We start from the raw sequence: 22893 nt of genomic DNA on the forward strand, positions 1-22893 counted from the left end.
ATGCTGCATAATATAGAGGGGATGAAATTAAAAAAGCATCCAGTCTGAGGCAAAGAGGAAAAGAAAACCCCTCAATGTTGTCTGATTATTGAAAGTAACTCACAAGAGTATTGTCAAGGGCCTGTGTGATCAGTAAATTCAAAGTAAATGGGGCTTCAGGAAGTACTGTAAACTCTAACACCAAAATCAGTGCTATCAGCTAAAGTGATTCTCAGGTAAAAGAAATTCCCTGTCACGCACTCTGCTGTGGGGTATACAGGTTGCAGGTGGAGAGCAGACTTGAGCTCTTGTATAAGCGTGCCATGCCCCAAAGCCTTTATTCCATCTGCTCATGACTACGGCTCAAATCACACTTGATTCCACGTAACCCCATGGCGTACAAGATATTTGCTGGGAAGCTGGGCTGTAGAGCACCTGCTGCCTCCTGCTTCTATCAGTCCCTCAGTGCTGAACCAAGAGAAGTTTGCTCTGGGTGTTAGTGCAGAACACACCATAGTATGGCTATAGCTCACTACTGAACATGTTTTAGCGTATATAGATGGTAGGTAAATCCACAAGAACCTGACAAAGTAGATGTGTGAGCTACCATAGCACAAAGAAAGGCAAACACCAAGCTAGTGAAGGTGCTTTCAAGTCAGTCCAACAGCCAGACACGAATGCCACCCAAACACCAGCAGATAGCTCCATGCAGGTCTGAACAGGCACTCCAGGTGTTCCCAGGAGGTACGCGCTTTACCAAGGGAGCTGCAGCATTCCTCACCTCACCGATCTCCATCACGGAATGGTTTTGAGATGGGGTCCCAGAAGTCATTTCCTTTTTAAGACGTCTCCCCCAGAAGGTATTGGGAGTGATGGAAATGAATACAAGAGAAAATGAATCTTTTCATTAATTCAGAAAGATGCAATTCATGACTCATAGCAGCTTGTATAAATAAATGGCATAGTTTAAATCTTATTTGTAATTATACTCCAAGCCAGAGACTTTCAAAGCTGCACTGAGAATATGGCATCCAACAGTCTAATTTATTGTTATTCTAAGCAGGTACTGTATGCCCAAACTCCCTTGGCAGATTATATCTCATCTTAAGTGTTTTGCTAGAGGTAATTTTCCTGTGTTCATGACAGCAGCAATGAGAAGAAGGAAATCAAACAAAAGAGAATTACATCTATGCTGTCCAATTTCTTCCTCTCTCTGTGGCAAGTTGAGAGATTTGGGCACCACTGCAAAGGGGACACTTGCAGTGCTGTGCTGGTTCGGCACTGAAGAGGAGTGGAAGTGAGGAAGAACCAAGCACAAGCAGATTGGCAAAGGAAACAAACCAGTAGGCTTTCTTCACCTGCCATGCATTTCTGAGGAATATGAAAAACTGCTTTTGGTGCTCCTGCTCACTGTACTACCCACCTGCTCATCACATTACAATAATTAACAAGGAACAAAAGCTCAGAAGCAGATCACCTTGAAAGTCCTGTTCATACTCCATCAGGCTCCTGCAGGCCACAGCCTTAAATTTCATAAGGAACAAAAGTGTATAGAAAACCAGGAGTTACCCAGGAGAGAAAGCATCTGCTAATGCATGGGTAAGTCTGGAACTCCGGGGAATGAGGCTTACCAACACCTCACTTGAAATCCCCCGGGCATGCTTGGAAGGACCTGCTGATCCTCAAAGAAATGGATGCAATGTGGAGGAGCTGTCGCAATGCTGGTTGCTCTTCAACAGTCAGAGAACAAAACTGCTGAGAAGTGCCTATCACGTATCTGCTGCTTTTTACTACCTATCGCAATGCTGCAGCATTGCATGACATCCCAGTCATGGAACAAACACATGGAAAATGAGCAGTCCCCCCAATATATATCCCTGTTAACGGCCACAAGGATCATAGTCACCCATTCACAACAACAGCTGGAAAAGAGTTACCATCCGTCCTTTTCTCAAGGCACTGTTTTAACCAAGAGAGACCTCCACATGGAAGTACAATCAAATCCTGAAGCCCTGTATTTATTATAAGTGTAAGATATAAATATAGATATATATTCAGAACAAAATGTTCCCTAAATCCGTTTAAGTCTTTCTTTTTCTGCTGGTAGAACATCTGGACTGCATCTCCCTCAATTAAGAAACTTGTCTTTCATGTCAACTCAAATCCCCATGCAGTACCTTTTAGTTTCGTCTCCTGCTCCTTTTGCTCCCATTTTGTGATGGAACAGACACAGAGGAATCACAACTGCTCCATGCACACTAAAACTGAACCCAAATACAGCAGGTTTTCCTTCTGTGCTCAGAAACATGACCAGTAGTTTGACTTTTATGTGACCATTACTTAAAAAGGCACACATAACCCTATCCAATCTTGAACTGGCTTCAAACCTCTTTCTTTACTTGGCTGCATTCCTACCAAGTGTATGCTACAGGTAAGAAAATACAACTCTATTTCTGAAATGGCACAGGCTAAGAGGAGTCTCTTGCAATCATTTTAAATGACCTGTAATTTCAGAGAACACCAACGATTCATCTCCTTGTATGTGAGGTCATGAACCGCTGTTCCCCATCTTCTGATGCTCTAAGGACCCAGAGGAGGACTGCAGACACTCAGATGTTAGAAGATGTAAGCGTTAGAAATGGCAAAGACATTTGTCGAATGCAAATACGCTCCATCCTACTCCTACCTTCTTTTTAGTGTAATTTCCTATGTTTTGTACTACATTAACGCCACTTTTGGGGGCTGAGGAGAAAATTCACCTTAGGCAAACCACCCTAGGATACTGCAAAAAGAAAAGACTGCATAAAACATCTATAGACAGAAGGATCCTGCTGTGTGCTAGAGGCATAATACATCTCCATTCAGCTAAATTGTGCAATAGAGAAGTGGAGAAAAACTGCAGAAACTGCTTTGAAAACAAAACCCAACCCGTTTTCCTGGAGCCATCAGCAGGTCTGCTTGTCAGATCAGCTGCCTTGTTTTGTGTGTGCTCCATTCAAATGTAAAGAAATTCCTGAAGAAAATTGCTAGTTCTGCTACTTACACCCTTCACAGACGCAGCTGGAGTGAGATTTCTGCTGTGGTGGAGCAACAGCACCAACAAAACAGTTTAAGCCTAATGGCAAGAACTACTTCAACACATATGCAAAAGGTTTCTTCGTTCCCTGCTACATGAACTGGAGAATTTTGACATTCTTTTTACAGCAAGTTTTAGGGAAATGGGCTAATTCAGGGCACAGATTATGAACTTGAAAGTAGAACTGAAGGAAGGAGGTTAACAAAGGTAGACGGAGTCACAAGAAGCCTCCCCATCTCAGCAAGGGAAGCAGAAGCTCCACAGAAGGCAAACCTTGGAGCCACCAGCAGACATCTGCCATGCTTTAGGTTCCCAGCTGACAACAGCACACACACGGCCTAAGGCTTTTTGAAGAAACACTTCCAGAATCCGTGCTAACTTTTGCACAAGTAGGATGCAAGAACTGCCATCTCCTGGTTGTTTATCCTTGTGATATTTGGCGCTCTCCTTAAAACAGCTGTTCCTGCACTTACTGAATCCTTTAACCTGTGCAGAAAATCCCCAAAACACACAAAAATGCAGGCTCCAAACGCAGGATACAAGTCATTTACACACAAAAAGGACTCATCTTTCTAAGTTTCACAGCAAATGTGAAAGGCCCTACTTGTTACGGTGGCAATTACAGTAGGGTGAAAGTTTCCATCACACACCACCAGCACCCTTTTATTTAGTTTTTGCAGACAGAACAACGATGATTCCTCCTACAAAAAGCTTGCTCAGACAAAAGATAACAAGGACACATAAGGACAATGCAAGAAAACAACACATCCCTCTGACAGGCATCCTCATAGGACAAGATGGAAAGGCCTCAAGTTGCACCAGGGGAGGTTTAGACTGGATATTAAGAAAAATGCCTTGACAAAAGGGTTGTCAAGCATTGGAACAGGCTGCCCAGGGCAGTGGTGGAGTCACCATCCCTAGAGGGATTTAACACATGTGTAGACGTGGTGCTGAGGGACACGGTTTAGTGGTAGCCTTGGCAGTGCCAGGGTAACGGCCAAACTCAGTGATCTTAATGGTCTTTTCCAACCTAAACAATGTGATGACTCTATCCTGACCAACTCAACGCACTCTTTTTCATGTAGCTGCTATGAAACAAACCCTGCACCTGCAAAGCTAGGAACAACTAAAATCCTCTGCCTGTTGCTTTGCTACCAAAATACTGCTATGGCCACCTGGCCTTGTAAAGGACAAATTACACGGCTGTGGTTCTACCCCCATGAGAACTTCATTGCTGTACCTTTCTTATCTGATCAGCAGTGCCCCAGTTCTTTGCTTATCAGCTGTTGATTCCCACCTCCCTGCCCTGCCCCAGTTACTGCTGCTCCCCAAGCCACCTGCCAAAGGAGCTACTTGTGTGGCCACGGGGGCAGTTATAGGGGAGCAAAGGAAAGAGGAGGGAAAAGGGAACGGGGTTTTCCTTCACTTTCTCCTCCCTGCAGAAAACAATGACTAATTTGCCTGATAAGACAAAATTAACAATGCTAATGGCTACAAATAGTCAGCTAAGCCTTCAGAAATGACCAGCCCCATTATTTCAGCAGCAGCATGTCCTAATCCTCACCTCCACTACTCCAGCTGGATACAGACTAGCTCTAGAGCCTCTTACAGTGCTTTGAGTGCTATTTGAGTGCGATTTCCTCTTTGAGTCCTTCATATGAATTGATACACTGAATTACATCATCAATTTCTACAAAGTAGAGGCATTTAAATGCCATCCATCATCATAGTTTTACTTAAAACCCCTTTCCCTCTTTATCCCTTTCACACAGTTCACTCTCAGCATAACACAGGGAAAGCTTCATGTTTTAACACACACTAACGTCAGCTGCAAACAAGAGGTGTGAGAAGGAATTAGGTATGCAAGTAAACCCACTCACAAATGAACTGCCTCTCTGTTTGCAGGAGCATGTTGCTTTGCCACACTGGAAAGGCCTTGCCAAACAGGAGGCAGTGAGGGAAGCATCAGTGTTGTTCCAGCAGCTTGAAAACAACTGGAGTGGGTAAGTGAAAAGATACTTTTGCGTCTAGGTTGGATGGGGCTTGAAGCAATCTGCTCTAGTGGAAGGTGTTGGAACTGGGTGAGCTTTAAGGTCCATTCCAACCCAAACCAGTCTATGATTCTATGAGAAGCCGTTTCAGGATTGACCTCTTCTAGTTGCTGTTCTGTTTCCAAACTCGAGGCAGATACCAGCATCATCCCCAACGTTATGATATTAACAATGAACAACTAACTCAGAGACCACTGGGAGTACTGGTGATTTGCGAGGAGTTCTTACATGCCCGACAGTCCTGCTATGCAAGGTGGGAAAGCAGAGCTAGAGAGGAGCATGCAGCATGTCTGCAGTGGTCACAGGGTGGAACATGGGCTGTCTGTGTTTCTCACATGTTCCTGCTGAAGTCCCCTTACACGATGGAGCCTCCCCCCTGTCTGCTTTCTCTCTGCTGTCCTGCTTCCAGCACCATTTACAGGGATGTAGCAGGGTTAAAGAGCATGGGGACTCCCGCGAGAGGATGTACTCTTGTGGACCTTAGGACTCTGCAGTAATAGAACAGCAATACTTCAGGGCACTGTCCAAAACCTGGCTTGAGCTCTCTGGTCCTCCTTCCATTTATCCTTTCGAACACAGGAAAATAAAGTAGTAAAATCTTTATCTCAGTTGTACAGTATAAACACTCTGCAACTGCCCTGTATTCACGCTAACACGAAGAGACTTCAGCCCGGCTATTTTCTATGTAAGCTTCACATTATTCAACTTTGATCAAGATATGAATATCATTTCCTTCCCGAAACTTTTCAACCCGAAATAAACATTCCTCCTTCACAATCCAACAGTTTTCCACAAAGCCACTGCTAACTTTTCACAGCACGTTTCAAAAATAAATGCTTGCAGCCTATCAAGTAAAGCTTTTTGCTTAAATTACACACTCTTCCTTCATAAAATTACAGAATGTGGTTTTGCCTTCTTGCTGTAGCAGGGACTGCACAGAAGTGCACTGCAGTACTGCTGCACCACATCTGCAGCCGGCAAACTGCTTAGGCCCAGTCTTCTGCTTCATATTAAACAACACAGAACCCCATTAATTTGATCAGAAGCAGAGATAACAATATTGGGTCAGCCTTACTTGTTGAGGGCTGCCAATGGAAGGGTGATCCTACCATACATAGGGAAAAGCCGTGGAAGAATAGGTGCACATAGGGGTGTCAAAGGTGATCCATAAGCAGAGAGCTCCAGTCCCCCAACAGTCAGTGTTGTTACCTGTCTGCACTAAACACAAGTGTCCTTAATTGCAATTCCTAACTGTAAATGGAAATAATACATCATTATTCAGGTTAGATCTAAGGGAGAAGCTCTTCCCTGTGAGGGTGCTGAGGCGCTGGCACAGGGTGCCCAGAGAAGCTGTGGCTGCCCCATCCCTGGCAGTGCTCAAGGCCAGGTTGGACACAGGGGCTTGGAGCAACCTGCTCTAGTGGAAGGTGTACCCATGGCAGGGGGCTGGAGGTGGATGAGGCTTAAGGTCCCTTCCAACCTAAACCGTTCTGTGATTAGTGTATAACCACAAAGTCTTCTCCAGGCATTTAAGATTTGTTTAGGAAGCACCCATGTCTATTTTAGTAAACAGCAAAACTCCACTATGCTTTAGAGCTGAGCAGGAAAGTATAAAGATCTGGAGCTTAAAGTATCTTTGTACTTCAAGACCGACCTCCATCCACCGGTTACATCATAAGCCCTTGAAGATCTGAATAGTTCAGTTAATTGCATTTACTTGTCATGTCCTCTTACTTGAGAAATCCATCTAAGGCTGTGCACATAGAAACAGTTATAACAACAACAGGGGACACCCAGAGGATAAAATTGATGTAAAAAGCAGACAGCAAAGAATAAGGTTTAATTTCTCAGGGGTCCTAAAACAAAACAAACAAAACAAGCCCAACAAAACAGCACCATGATGAAAACCAGATGAAAGTGCAACTCAGATCCATCTCTCCTTTCATCTCAGCATTTCAAGTTTTCAGACTTCATAATAAATGATATGTTCTTTCAGTTTATGACATGACATAATTAAACGTATGGCCTAAAACGAGAGACTGGGTGCTAGCTGAAACTCTGAGCGTGTAGCTTTGATTGGAAACGAGCCAAAGGCTCCCAGCCGTATCTGACCCTTCCACCAGCTGACAGGACTTACAGAACAGAGCGTGTTATTTGGGGGATTCTTGGACTTTACACGGCAAACAGAATTTTTCCTGCAGCAGCTCCTGATCTCACATTTTGAGGTGTCCCAGAAGAGCTTCTGGTTCTCCAGCCTGGTTCTCCTCTGAACAGTTACACTGCTGCTGAACAACACAAACTTCTCTGTACAGCCAACACACAATCCAGGCACCTTCTTCACACAGCTAGGAGGCAGCTCTGCACCCCAGCACCCCGCTCACCACCTCTGCCTCACCAATGCTCTCTGTCATAGCACAGCAAACCTCTGCTCCGTCCTCCCTGAGGGGCAAACGCCTCCACCGAGGCTCAACAGAGAAAGACCATGCTGAGGAGTTTAAAACGTTCAAAATCCCAGCTCAGAAACAGAGAGCTGACAGCGGCCAACATTTCTAAGGGCAAAATTACAGCATGTGGGAATTACAGATCTGCAGAGAAACCAGCAATCTGTGAGGAATTCAAGCCACCAGGAGCGACAAATGAGGACCACAACGCTAACAGAATTAGACACAGTCTCCTTTTAACCTTAGCTCTATTTTTAAGGGGGTTTTATTTGTTTTGTTGTTAAAGTTTCCATGAAACTGGGCTGAGAGCAACTGTGTAGGGCTTAAGTTTCCCCATAATTTACTCTCATTACCTTAGGATGTGTGAAATGAGGCCCATGCCTGTACAAGGAGGTTTCTTTCAGCTGTTGAACAGTGACAGTGACCCAGCAAAGATAAAACTCAGTAGCAACATCAGAAGATGTTGCAAATAAGCCCCTTGACTGGAGGCTGTCTACCGTAGGCTTTGGTGTTTTTTGAGGTTCCCTTGCATTCTTCAGTCTTCTCTCCAGCTGGGGAGACTGCTAGCGTGAATAGGCAGCTCTCTCCCAGTGTGACTCCTGCTCATCTACATGGCAATAGGCAGAACCATGGAAACACAAACAAGAGCTAAGCCGATTCCCACCCCCCTCCAATCAATAACAGTAAAGTCACACAACAGCATCTTTAAAGCCATGCCTGTTCTATTCGATAATTACTCTAACAGTCCATCTAAGCATGGCCTCTCAGCCCCAGTCTCTAAAGGAGAAACCAAAACCTGAAGGAGGAGGAGGAAACGGCTCATCTGCTGAATACAATGTTCGGAAATGTGAGGTGAACATTCCTCACCAAAGCAAGATGAATGTTCCTACCCGAGCACGAAGAATGGGTTCATATCTCATATATTTTCCATTGTTTTGAGCTTGCTTGGCCATTAGTAACTACATCTAGCAAACACCAATGAGAGACATTTAGTAGCTAAAAGATTAATGTTTCTAACAGTGCAATAGCAGAAGCAGCAAGGCAGGTGCACCCTGTTCAGTTCCACCACCATTCTCCACTTCTGACACAGAGATCCACCCTTCCATGGGCACAGTTCTCTCTAACACCCACCAATGAGATGTGCAACATCCACTGCCCAAACGAAAACATCACATGAAAGCTATCCACAATGAGGGAGCAGCAGCAACAAACCCCAAAGGCAACCAAGTGTCCCAGTTAGCTGCTTAGTCCAAGGAGGGCTCTCAGGCAGCTCCACTGCACGACGCTGTTTGAATGATTTTCAACGATAGAAAGAGCGTCAATAAAAAGCCAGTATGAAACCAAAGAATTCTGGATTGAAACAAGTGAATACTTCAAAGTGTAAAGTATTTAAATGAGATGGCTTCATGACATAAGGAAATATTCTGGTTTCAAATTTTCACATTGGAAAAGGGTTGGTTTGACTCCAAGGGGCTCATCAGACAGTGGAAAGCATGGTGGAAAGGCTTGTGCGGAGTAGGCAGACCTGGCAAGCCTCAGAGCCCAGTGGCCATTTCACACTTGATCTTCACTTTCTTGATCCTCCTGAACGTGCAGCTGCTGGGGCACGTGTGCCTGGCACACAGCATCCTGCCTGGGGAAAGGGCAGCAGCCCTGTACCCCAGAGAAGGCACAATGCCCAGAAAATGACACCAGAAACAGCAAAAGAGGCTTTACCAACCTACAGTGGGTTTCAGATAGAAGTCTGCAGTGTTCCACAAGGGACTGCTACTGTCTCGAAAGAGCCAGCATCCTCCCAGTTATCACTTGGCACCGATCACTGGTGAGCTGTGCTGCTGCTGCCTGTCTTTATGGATTTAACAGAAACCTCATAATACTGCCTGTGCTAGCTTTCATTACAAAGCACTCTTCAACTGGACCCTGTAAAAGTATAACACAGTATTTATGGACAAAGCCAAGCTTTAGGAGACTTGCAAAGAGTTGAGTGTCCTTAAAGCTATTAATTGAGATAGGAGGAACAGGGAACACTTCTTAGCGCAGGCTGCTGGCACACGAGGTCCCAGCAGCAGCCAGCAATGGCAGGTGCACATGAAGAAGTGTGTGTGCAGATTCCAGAGGGACAGCTTTCTAACAGAGCAGCTCTTCTCCAGCGGGGCTGGTGTCACTCTTTAATTTGATTGCACACAATGAGAGCCTGGGGGAGGGACAGAAGGAAAGGAAAATAAAAGAGTGATGACAATCTAAGCATCCATGCTGAACTTAGAGGACGCGTGCAGCTGCAGCCTCAGCAGCAGGGGTACTGAGCAGTGGTCCACAGCAAAATTACAGGGGGATCAGACAGCTGACATGGCATGATCCTTTGGTAGACAAGAAATTACTTGCTTTTCCCTCAGCAAACCACATGCCACATAGCAATTTTGACTGGAAAAATACTATCCCAGATTTAAAGGGAAACTAATCCATTAAAAGAAATCCATCCCAGAGCGGGAGGGCCTGGACTCTGTGTGAACACAGCACCACACACACAGACTGAGCTCCATCCGTAACTCTCGCAGTTACCAAGTCCTCCAGCACCTGTCTTTTTAAGAGCTGCTGAGAGACTCTTTTCTAACCAGAACATGCAACCTAAAAGTGCCCAAAGTGTGCTCGTGTTTCCCTCCTTCCAGCCTTGAAAACTTGGAGAGGGATTATAGCTCTTAAATACAGAACAACCCAGTCCCTATTGCATTGTGGGTTGAAAGGGGAAAATAGAAACACAAAACCAACACCAGAGTCCAGGATCAGGTCCTCCAGACTAAGCCCAAGAATATCACTAAGGTATAAAATTGCTCTTGTTGAAGTATTTAGGTGCAATTTTTTTTTAAGCCTACCTTAAAATTGCCATGGCACTACCTACCAGAGTCTAAATTATACTTGCAAAATTCTATACACTAATATTTCAAGTGTATAATTAGAAAGGAGAGGATACGGTTTAGAAACACCATACTTATAAACCTATTTCTTTAAAAATAGAAACTTTCTGCATGACTAAGATCTGTATTTTAGGTCTCCTGTCTTTACGCCTCAATACTAGGAGAGGCAACTGGAGTCCACATGCTTGAATAGAAGCTGCAGACAGGGATCTTCTGTATTATGTCAATGGCATTGATAAAAAAATAAAGAAAGCTCAAACCTTACTCCTGCAGAACGGAAGAAACCCCTGAAAACAGCAAAACAGTAGAAAACTTGTGCTGCTAATAACTGTTCTTCTTACCAGCTTCCTTCACTGCAGCCAAACTCATGCAAGCAAAAAGTTTTGTGTGTTTTAGTCTACCAAGAAAACAGAAGCACTGAAAAATACTGGGTTTGCCAGGCACAAGTGTGATTAATGCCACTTACAAACAGCTTCGTTATCAGATCAGTGATTTAAATCTACTAACAAGGGATGTCCACAGCATGACTGATCCTAACTGTTGCTCTCTGACAGCCTCTACTGAGACCTGAGGGTGAATGTTCACAACTATGGAGACAAACCGAACTCTCCCACTGCTGGGCTTGTTCTGTATACACAGATCTCTTGCTACAGATAGCAATCGCATAGGAAATCTCTCCCATTCATCATCAATGGAGTTTGTACTTCAGCGGAATAAAGTCTTTGAGCGAATAAACCCAAATATCATCAGGTTACAAAGTCCAGTAATTCCTAAACGGTGATGAACGTATTTTCTATTCACATTGAAAAGGTGAAGGGATGGTATAAGAGAGCCCGAGTAAGTATTTTGGTCAAGGTTAAATCCCGATTCAGTCTGTATTGCATGTGCTTACAGCGAAAAACCTCTATCCAGCCACTCACAGAACTTGTACTTTTATTCAAACATCAGCTCTGCTGCTAATTTATTCTTGTTAGGTGGCTTTCAGCAATGCAAGCGATTTAAATGTACACACGTGAGGCAAATGTAAGCTTGCAATGATGTACCAAGTTTGACATTTATACTGTTATATATTTTTGAGCATAGTGTGACTACAGAAGCATTACTAATTTTAAATCCCTCCCAAATGGGAATACAGAGAAAAAATGATTTACTTCTCTCTTCCTCAGCTATTGTTGCAACCTGTCTTGCTCCACAGTCCAAAAACATGACAATTTAGGTAGCTTTATAATAACTTAAAGTACACCCACTGTGCCTTGAATAGCTACCAAAAATATGCTTTAATAGCAGATTCATCTTTGCACACCTTTAAGGACAAACCTAATTTTAACCCTCCTCGGAAAAGCATTTTAGCTTCCAAGAGCTTTACTGAAGCGTGACACGAGACAAAGGGCACTCACTATGTGGTGACTCAATGTGTGTTTTCACTAGAAGTATGCTCCACGAAGCACAGTTGTTCTCCCTGGACAGCATCTGTAACTTCTGAAACCGATAGGCTCAGAAAGAAGCCCACTTCTCCAGTGCCCCAACACCAGCAACTGAAGTATGACCCAAAAGTTGGTTACATAGCGAAAGGTCTGCCCAATTTCATGGATGCTAAAGTACATACAACACAGTGCACTAGCTTCTAAACCTGGTCAAAGTGTACAAAATAACTGCAGTATCCATTTATGCCAAGCTGGAACTTGCCAATGTATAAAAGGTGCAAATAATGACTACATAGAAATATATGTTTTCTGAAGGAAATCCGTGCTGCTCTAAGTTTCAGCAGTTCTATCAAGACCCTGCTATAATGAAACAAACAAGAGAAGAAACCTCATTAATTTTATTGCTTTTCTGGCACTTCTGTGCAGATGAAAGAACACCATGGAGCTGGCAAACACGCAGCAGTGCGGGCTAGGGAAGCGTTGCGAACAGCTCGTGAGCATCCAGAACCTGCATACGTGTAAAAAGTAGATTAAATGAACACAGGAGGAAATGAAATAAAGGTAGTTATTACCTTGACAGCTAGGAAATGCTGTTAGGGAGAAAGCAGGGAGGAAAGGGCAGAAGATACACTCACTGTGTAGAGTACAAGTGGGCAAGTGCCCAACCTTTGGCCAGAATCAGCACCCAACAAGCTCACATTTTTATGAGTGACTCAAGGGGTTTTGTTAGGGATTGTTCAATTGTCTGTGCAGCCTGTGTGCAAGCGCAGATGAACAAAATTGCTGGGATTCCTCTCATGTAGAGAAAAAAGTTCTCTCCCTTGCTTTAATACCAGTTGGGAATAAAGCACACACACTTTTTACTGTAGCTTAATTGATCATCCAAAGCCCAGGAACCTCAGCACACTGCTGTTCTAAGTCAAAAATCAATGACTAGAAACGAGCACCTTAGTAATTTCCATGTCTTGTTACGGGAGAGTTATAACGGAGAGATCAATGTTTGCCCCTCCAAGCACTCTTGCTCAAGTAACTCAAGTAAATAAGTACCTTGTTTGGCTCTGCAGAGTTCAAACTCCTCAAAAAAACGCAAAGAAAAGGAGTCTCATCTCCTAACACTATCGTATCACATTGCTTTTGGTCGTTTCCCTCTTCTCTTCCCCAAGACCCAGTGCATCAAGGAAAGATCCAACACATCCAAGACAGAGCTGCTCAGGAACTGTCAGTTTTAATCAGAGCACCATAGCTGTCAGTCATCAGGGGCCCTTGGGCATTTGGCTTCCTGAATATATTGTTATCCTGAAATCAGGCAGCATTTCTGGCTGCTAGACGGAAATAACAACATTATTACAAATGTTTTAATATTCGCATAGCTGCAGCAGTATTTGAGTCCTAACAGCCGAACACACAAACACAAGCAACCACTCTTTATGAGCCACATTGGTGCATTAGAAATCATTTCTCCTTATTGCACAGTTTGTTTCTTCTCTTACACAGTATTTATTAACAGTGTTGCAATTCTGCATTAATTATTATTTAGCAGTGACAGCATGCTTGGAACTGCACAAAATTAGTCCCTGCCCCAAAGTGCTTAAGTTGCCCTGATGCAGTGTCCCATAACCAACATTTCATACACCAACCTGTTTGATTACTATAGCCCGGATAATAGTGCAACTCGGTCAGCTAACGTCACATCAAATTATTAAACTCGTGCTGCTTAGGACAGCCAAGCTGCCATGGGTCTAGGTGGGATAAAGCTCACAAGTATAAGTCTGTTGGAGAAAACCACCCAACACTAAACCATGGAATGGTTTGGATTCGAAGGGACCTTAAAGCTCATCCAGTTCCAACCCCTGCCACACGCAGGGACACCTTCCACTAGACCAGGTTGCTACAAGCCCTGTGCATCCTGGCCTTGAACACTGCCAGGGATGGGCATCCATCCCTACAATGCAAAGGCAATGTGAAAATGTGAATACATGAAACTCTCACTGAGGAGCATAGAGCAAAAGCACAGAGTGGTTTGTAAACCTCCCAAGCTGCACAGCTGGTAGCAAAACTGCACTAAAGCAAATATATGCCAGTACAAATGCAAAACGTTCAAGGTCATCACTGCCACACAGGCACAAATCATGAAACACAGAGATGACACACAGAGAGAAGTGAAAATTGCAAATCAACAAGGGAAGACATCCCCTCCTTTCAGATCTGGACTGCTTTGTCGGCATACTCTTCCCACAGGATCACTTCTCTGAAATGAAAAGATGCAGAGAGCAGATCATCAAATCATAGGACAGCCATACCAACCAAAGCTAACCTTTGGGTACTTTCAATTCAAGACCTGCTGGCTTCACACAGACAGAAGTCACATTGACTCTGTCAGTTCATCCACTCTTCTAGTTTTGCATGTTGCCAAGAACACAGGGCTCACAGTCTAAGACAATGATGACATGTTTCTAACACAAATAAAATGGGAGGCTATGAAACAAATAATTGTGTTGTTATTTACATAATTATTGGCAGAAGCCTGAACGAGGAATAAAACGGATTACTGCAGTTTTGGTTCAATGCAGCCTTAAAACAAAAAAACCCCCTCACATGCCAAGGCTGAAGGGATTTTCCTTCCAGCATGTGGTTCTCTCATTCTTCCAGCCAAGCTCCAAGCTGTTCCTGCAGCTTTTCTCCATAAAACCCCTGATCTTTCCCCTGTGCTGTTCTGCTCAGCCATTGCAGTCGCTGACCACCAGCAGACGCATAGGAAAGGTATTCAGAAAAGCAAGCCTATAGGAGATAATGCTGTTATAGGAGATAGTGCTGTTCAGCAACATAACCCTGGTATGCTCATGTTGCTGAAGCCTGAATTTAGGTCTGGCAAGGCATAAAACTGAATTTTTCTTTGCATTTCTCTCCCTTCTCTTCAGCTGGAACTGTGCTGTGATTTCAGTTGTGGCAGATCAACATCTTTATGGAGAAAGATGATTTATTGCCTCAAAACCAGAAGTACAGAATAGGTGAGAGCAGCAACACTGCTCTCATGACGTGCTTCATCAACGTCTAGGAGGATCAACTTGACAGAACTCAACGCCTTGTTATATGTTGACAGATAACATGGTGGTTCCCAGCCACATCTTGTGTGGAGGAAACACAGCACCAGGAAGAATGGAAAGAGACCACCAGAAGGTCCTGAACAGCGCACTGCAGAGCTTTCCAACATAAACCTTCAGCCACTCCTGACTGGCAACAGGTCCAAAGGAATGACCTCAGAAGTGAAGGCTTCTACATCCCCCTTCAGCCATCCAGGATCCCTTACATTCTCACCCTCCTGACTATTTATACTGTTGTAAAACCAGAAGCATGGAAATTGCTGTTCCCTCCCTTTCACTTCCTTTCCCTGCAACCCTACAGAAATAGCTGGGTTACATAAGTCAGAAACACCCACAAAATAACAATGAAAACAGATGTGTCAAAACCCAGAAAAACAAATGTGCATGTGCCTACTATGTGTGCCATTTCTAAGTAAAGTGCTCAACCAGGTTAGGAACAGCGCAGTGAACTACTGTAATAGTCCCAAACCCAAAGTGAGGGTCTGGTAGTTAAAGAGCTCAGACCTAAGGGTTTGGTGGTTTGGGGCGTATGTTGTTTGGGGGTTTATATTCCCTATTCCTGTCTCAGGTTTGCTTCTTCCAGACCAAGAATTTCAGAGCAGTTCACAAAAAATGCAATTTTCAAGAAAGGTCCATGCTATGTTCTGTACCCACACTTCTCTGGAAACCACCAGGAGTTGTTCACCTCACTTACACCTGTCTGGGCTCTGAGGCCAAGCCCATTTTGCTCAAGTCCTATTAACTTCAATGGCCCCTTAGGCACTTCACAGGTGCTCTGTAGGACTCATTTTGAACATACAGTATTTTTTCCTAGAGCACTCGTCACCCCACATCCCCAGTGCCAGTTTCCACAAAGCTCTCTCAACCAGCAGAGAGGTACCATCCTCCATCACCCACTTCCAACAGACATCTTCCTGCTTTCCCCTGTGATGCCCATCATGTTCGGTAGATCCTGTCTGCAAACACTTGCTGAAAGCTACCACTGTCTTGCCTCAAATCCCTCCTCATTCTTTGGTGACTGTGATTACCAAGTAAGTTATACCTGCTCATCTCCTAGGGCCCCTTACACTAACCAATACTGTCTCTTGTCTCCTTCAGACTCTCGCATCCATGGCCTACAGCTCCCTGATATCTCAATACACATGGATTCCAAGTACCTTGGGTGCACCATCTGATTCAGTAGAAGCTGCACAATAACGTCTTGGTCTATAATATACGTAAAGCAATGTTGATGCAAACAAAGAACCCAGCAGAGTTCTGATTTCCAAATTTCCTAATTTTTATCTGTAAGACAAAACTATACATTCCCACTGGATCTCTTCAATAGGTACAGTGAACCTTGATTAAGAGTTACAAGGAACCACAAGACCTTTATGAACCGCATTTGATTCAGGCAACACATTCTAGCACCTTCCAGTCACAAGTTCCTCAGCACTTGAAAGCCCAAGCAATGGGCTTTCATATTAGAGGCAAAGTCACCAGCTTTTAACAACATCTATAGAACTTAGCAGCCCATCATGCTACCTGATCAGCAGCTTATTTGTTTCTGATGTACAGCAAATAAGCAATAAGAAATACATGTATAATAAATAGGAACAACTAAAAACAAGTTGACTGATGGAATTTAACCCTATTAGAGCTTGGAATTGTATTTGAAAACTCCTGAAGGAATGATTACAGAATTCCAGAGAAGCTTTTCCATACATCTTCTGATACTGAGTCTCAGAGATGAAGGGACTAGTAAGACCATCACATTATTCTTAAGAACATACTCAATATTTATGAGGTTCTTAACTCTATGTAATAAAAGCCACATTCACTGACTGTGATGACTTGGATGCTTTGGGGAAAAAAATTAATCAACATGCATGAAAGAGGATCTCAGAGTCGAACAGGAAAATCTGCACATAATAACAAAGATAGTTACTATCTGGCAAACCTACATCACAAGGAAGAAAGAATACTATGATTAAACATAATAAGAATTCACTTGAAATGTAAAATGCTCTGGAACAAATCCTGCCAACTCGCATAAGAACTGGCAAACAGGAAGCAGCTGACTGTGCAATAGAGCCCATCACACAGGGGAAACACAACGTTAGAGAAATAGATGCTCCAACACAGTCCTTGTCACTGTGCTGCAGAGGACTTTGCGTCACCTGCTTTGGAAGTGCATGAGATTCCATCCTTGTGGCTTCTGCTCACAGTGGAGGACTTCTTGAGTTCTGAGGCAGTAACAGGTACGTAGTGTCCAAGCAAATCACTGTGTACTACTGCAGATCCTCACACACGAGCTAGTGGCACTGCTGGCTCAAGCGGGTTCTGCCGATATTCTGTCCTAATGTTTTCCAACATTACTCTCCTTCCACAGCTGAGCCCTAGGTTGAGATTAGCTCAATAGGAGACAAATAATACAGAGCTTGCACTGCCACTTAATGGCATTATTCCCATTACATATGTAAGATCTCAGGCTGCATGAAGATAACTCAGTATGAAATGCGCTATGAGGCAATATATTACTATCACAAATGTGAGCTCTCAAGTAAAAAGAAGCATTTTTGGCTTATAACCTCCTGAATACCTTTGCAGTGGAGAGGTAGTGTTGAACCTTTCCTAACCCTTCAGTTATAGCTTGTACTGCATAGTTTTAAACTAGACTTTCAACTTTCAATAATCATTTGCATGTATGTATCTTCAAAGAATGGAATTTGATTTGCAACTATGTGTTGTAATGAGAGGCTAATTAACACAAATATGGTTATTAGCAGGTTACAGACATTTACAGGACAAACACAGCAGAGCAAAGCCTATGGCAGACTGCATCGCAGGAGGAGAGAACCTCAAGGATGAACTAGTACCAGCCAGGACTCTGCCACCAACTATATTACCACAGGCAAATCGCCGACACTCCACAACTCTGTTTCCCCTTCTCAAGTGGCATAGTAAGACTCGCTTACTTTGCTGGGTACTCCTCCAGCTTAATTAGATCATTACCATTAAATTAAAGACACTCCAGCAATGCCAGGAAGTAGTGTCTGAATTAGAAGATGGAGGTGACACCCTGATGAAGCAAGACTATTTTCATCGTCAACAGCAGGCATAGTAAAAGGTCATCCATGGCATAATTGTGAAACCACATTCCAAGCTTCTGAAGGTAAGATGACTTTTCCCAAAACTTCATTAAGGAAGAAGATATGTCCCAGCATCGCCAGATGGCTGAGCTGCTGTTGTTTCACAGGTAATCTACAATGCATGATGGTTTCATTACTGCTACTTCGCCTTACTCTTGGCTTTCCTAAGAGCAGAAAAATATCACAGCTCTTGAAAGAATGCTTTTTCCACAGGCAACTGTTTTCGGTATGATCAAAGACCTATTAAGAAAATTGCAGAGGATCATTTCCCTTCAAGTTGGTAACGTTCAGCACAGAGTTTTCAATCTTTTCTTTAGAAGAGCCACAGTAAAGGCACTCCCACTTTTTGTCTGGGACAGCTTCTCCCAAATAAGTAAAATAGATATTTAACATCCTTCATACACACTGGGAATTTCCAACTCTGCGTAAAGATAAGGACAATATTGAAACATCCACTACTCCTGTGCAGGCTTTTAATTCTTAAAGTATTGGAAGAAACTTATTTTTAAGCCATAAGAAGCAGGCCAGCCCTCAGTGGAGGCCCAGTTTCATCACTGTGTTCCCAAAAGAGCTGCAAGTTAATGTATGTCAGGCGTGAAGCTGTATATGTCCTGTATCTCAGAAACTGCACTCCAGGTCTGTCATGGAATATCCCAGATACCAAAAGGCACAACCCATCCTAAACTCATTTAGTCCATACTGGGAAGTCCTTAGAGCAAAGCTAAGACAGGCAGCTACTTCCTTGGTTTTTGCACCTGAGAAAAGATTATCCAAGAACAACTCATTACATACAATGTCTTTGTATCCAGAGTATATACACTGAAATACGCCACATTTACTGTTTACTTTCAGCAAAAGCATTAGCTTTTTACTTTTAGGAGCAAGATGTGCTATAGGAGAGGTCAGCCTGCTGCTTTCTATTACATAAGATCTCTGTGACTGGACACATGTTACCTGACTTCCATGTGCTTATGCTAGCAAACAGTGGAAGATACCCGCAGAATTACACTTGCAACAAAGAAACTCCATGTATGATCTTTCTTTTCTAGTGACTAAATATATGCTAAATATCTACTTGTATATACCACTTATATGCATACACTAAATATATACTTGCCTTTTCTATACTTGTATTTCTTACCATGAAAACCAAAATGATTGCAACCAGGTTTTCAAGTAAGATAGAAGCTGTACTTGTAGTATCGTGCCCGTACAACTGGGTGCTCTGTTTGCTTATGTCCATCTGTCAGCTGCCTGCTCATCACTTGTGAGTCCACTGACCTGCTTTTGACTAAATTTGACAGCAGGAAGAAGTCCCCAAGCTCCAAACAACTTCATTAAAAAAAAAGTACTAAAAATGGTTGGGTAGAGGAAAGACACTTGTAAGACAAGAAGAGAAAGGTTAATGACAAAGGTCAGCTCTTGTTTGACGTCAGAGAACCCACAGGATTGATCACCCTAGAGACACAAATCCTCAGGGACCAGTTTTCATTGGCGCTGCTGCTCCTCTAACACTTGTTTCAGAGCTGAAACCCAAAATGAATTCCAGTTCTCACAACGCTTCACTGGCCTTAGGTAAATCATAACTTCTAATGCTACTTCCCCTGCCATAACGTGGGTAGTGTTAAACTCCCTTATTGGAGCTGCTGCAACAATTCATATTTGAAATGTACTTTGAAGGTCTGAAGAATTGTATTCACTAATTATTACCTGTCTTGAGACATGAGCTGAATATTCAAAGTGCTAGCTTGATTCATATGGAAGTGCTCGTCACATAAGTAATGCGGTATGCACAAAGACTCAAAATATAAAAGCAAAGATTGCTTTTAGAGAAGACATTATTATAAAGTCAGTTTTGAGCTCAAAACGCAACATTTTTATTACCACAACTCTTCTATTAAGACTGGATTTAAATTATTTCTTGTTTTGGATTAGCACTTTATAAAACACCAGTTTGAGAAATAAATACCAATTGACAGAGGACAACAAGATCATGCAAAACTTGATTCTGTCCCCAGAGGGAAGTCTGATGGCTGAGACCTTACACCTTTGATATCAAGCTGCATGCTAAGAGAGAAATTCCACAGGGCAGCTATTGAGCACTGTGAAACCAGAGCTTATCCTAGAAATACACTGGCAATCCCAGAGTTGGGACTGGCAATACTACATCTTAGCAGGCAGGTGGTATTATCCTCTGTTTGGTCAGGCGCTCTCCAGCCTTCCCAGAAATGATGCTGCTTCTCCCTCCCTTCGCCAGAGCACCCCAAGCCTTCTTTCAGGCAGACAAATCAAATGACAAAGGTCTTACTGAAAGCAGCAGAGCAAATAGGTGAAGATAGTGCACAAGGGCGGGACAGCTCCCTGAAAAGGAAACTTTCCATGCATTAAAGAAAAATGGTGCTTTGCAGCATAGCTCTCTAATAGATTCTTTTCTGTGGGTGAGGGAGCAAACTACAATTTCCTTCAATAACAAGAGATGAGCGTTGCATCTTCAAGCTTCCTCCTGTAACACACTGACTGCCATCCGAGCACTCAATCCTTCCCAATACTGGCCTTTACATCTCCTGAAGGAGCAAGCCCTGTCTAAAAAAGAACAATAAAAAAGCCACAACAGTGTCAGCTAAATTTTGGTTCTAATCCTTCCTGTCTCGCTACCGCAGACAAAACAAAGCCAACCTGGCCAACTTACTCTGACAACAGTGTATGTCAGTGATTTATGTCCTTGCACGCTATTACTGCCCTACAAACATATATTATTTTAATGTAGCATAAGCAAATATCTGATTTGTTTAACACCACGTTGATTTCTAGTGATTAAAATATGTATATGCATAGAGCAAAATTTATACATGCACAAACCCCCTTTATAAGCTCTGAAGATAAACTTAGCAGTATTGCCAAACACAGAATATGTATTATATTTTAATTACATGAGACAGATGAATACCAACAAGCCTACTCCATTTCTAATTAGCAAAAGTTCAGTAATCATCATCTTCCCTCCTGTTATTGCCTGACAAGAATAAATCAGGAGTCCCCTCTAGGGACTGTACAGTGAACGTCCTAACACACGTTTCTTTCAGAGCCAAGCTTCTTACTAGTAGTAATCACACAGGCATAGAGTGCCTTTCACACAGTACAGCTGAGAAAACATATCGGTCAAGGAGAGCATGGTTTTAAAGTGTTTACCTCAAGAAAAGAGGTGCCTTATGAAGTGCAATGCAGCTGCCTCCTGCATCCCTGCAGAAACTACCGGGCAGCTCAGGAGTTCTGCAGAGAAGGGACCCTCCTTGGCCAAGCGCTGAAGGACAGCCTGGGGTTTCAGGCTGGAAGGACTCAGCAGACACAAAGCAGAGGTGGTTTGCCTCAGTGGGATTTTCATCCAGGGAAACACAAGCGATCGCATCCCCCCCGTTTCACTGCAGACTAGTCAGCGACAGCGGCTGCACCTGTCACCCGCGGCGTTTACACCAGTCGATGAGATCAGGAGCGTTTCTCCATCACCCAGAAAATCACATAAAGTAACCTCTGCGCCTGCCAGCATCACTCCTTCCCGCGGAGCCCACCGAACACTTAACTCCGCCATCGAGCCCTGACAAACAAAGGCCACCTCCTTTGATTTTACATAAAATTCACACAAACTGGAGAACAATACCGGAGGGTCCGCACAATGGGCACCAGCCGCAGCCGGCCGCACCGCGTCCCTACGACTCGCTCCAACCGGAGCCCACGGCCCTGCCCGGCGGAGGAGCGCCGCTGTGCCCCCTGCACTCGGACGGCGGTGCGAAGGGATGCGGCTGCGGCTCCGCGCCCGGGCACAGGCTGTCCCTGAGGCGCGGGGTTGGCTGCCGCCGCTCCGGGCCCGCGCCCCCTCTACGGGGCGGGACGCCGAGCGCTGCCCTCACCTGCCACCGTGTACCGGTCCAGGTAGTTGAGCACGTTGCCCACGCTGAGGATGCCGGCGGCCGCCACCCGGGCCCGGCCGAGACTCGGCGCCTTGCGGAGGGCGGCCGCACGCTCAGGGTGCTTGCCGGTAGCCGGCGGGTTCATCCTGCCCGACAGGGTCTGCACCTCGCCCTCAGCGCCCCGGCCGCAGCAGCCCCGCTCGCCGTCCTCCTCCTCCTCTTCGTCACCGGCTCGCAGCCGCCCGCCGCAGCCCGGGCTGCTGCCGGAGGAGCCGTCGCTTTCCAGGCACATCATGGGCTGCGGGGAGGCAACCGCGGAGCGACCGGCGGAGCGCTCCCAGCGCCGCAGCCCGCGGCCGCCGCCGCCGCCTCTGACAGCTGCCGGGCGGGGCGGGACCCGCGCAGCGCTCCGCCTGCGCGCCCCGCCTCGCCTCAGCGGCCGAGCGCGCTCCGCCCCGATGGCCACCAAGGCGGGCAGGGATCAGCTCTGCGCGGCCAGCGGGTCGGGTCGGCACCGCCGGCATGTGAGGCTGAGCCATCAGCTCCCTTTATCCTTCTGCAGCGCTGCGCGCCGGGGGTGGGACACGCGTGCAGCAGAACAGCGTGGTTATAGCTGCAAAAAGTGTGCCAAACAACGCTGGCTTGTACCAAGCAGCCAACTCCACCCCGTCCGCACAAGCCCGCCCGCAGATCTGGGTTTATGAACGAATCAACCCCAAATTTGCCTGTTGTCAGAACTGGCTCTGGTCACGGATGCTGCCCAGGGAATGGCGATGGCGCGGTGCAGGGTAAGGGCACGCTGCACTGCGCTGCCAACAGCGCGGCTGCTTGTGCGTCTTCAAAGGGAGTAAAATTGCTCCAAAGTTCCCCCCC

General features: G+C 44.7%; 1 protein-coding gene across 1 annotated transcript in view; it reads right to left on the minus strand.

The window, feature by feature from the left end:
* LOC308227393 (sphingosine-1-phosphate transporter SPNS2-like) overlaps positions 1–22315 on the minus strand; it is a gene marked incomplete at both ends in the record, with an annotated part of 122262 nt that extends 99947 nt beyond the window's left edge. The window contains one exon of the mRNA XM_080629949.1: positions 22021–22315. Coding sequence (XP_080486075.1) covers positions 22021–22315 — 295 coding nt within the window. The remainder of the gene's footprint in view (positions 1–22020) is intronic.
* Positions 22316–22893: the final 578 nt, after the last annotated feature.

This window comes from Psittacula echo (genome assembly GCF_963264785.1).
Source record: "Psittacula echo genome assembly, chromosome: 15".
Taxonomy (NCBI): domain Eukaryota; kingdom Metazoa; phylum Chordata; class Aves; order Psittaciformes; family Psittacidae; genus Psittacula; species Psittacula echo.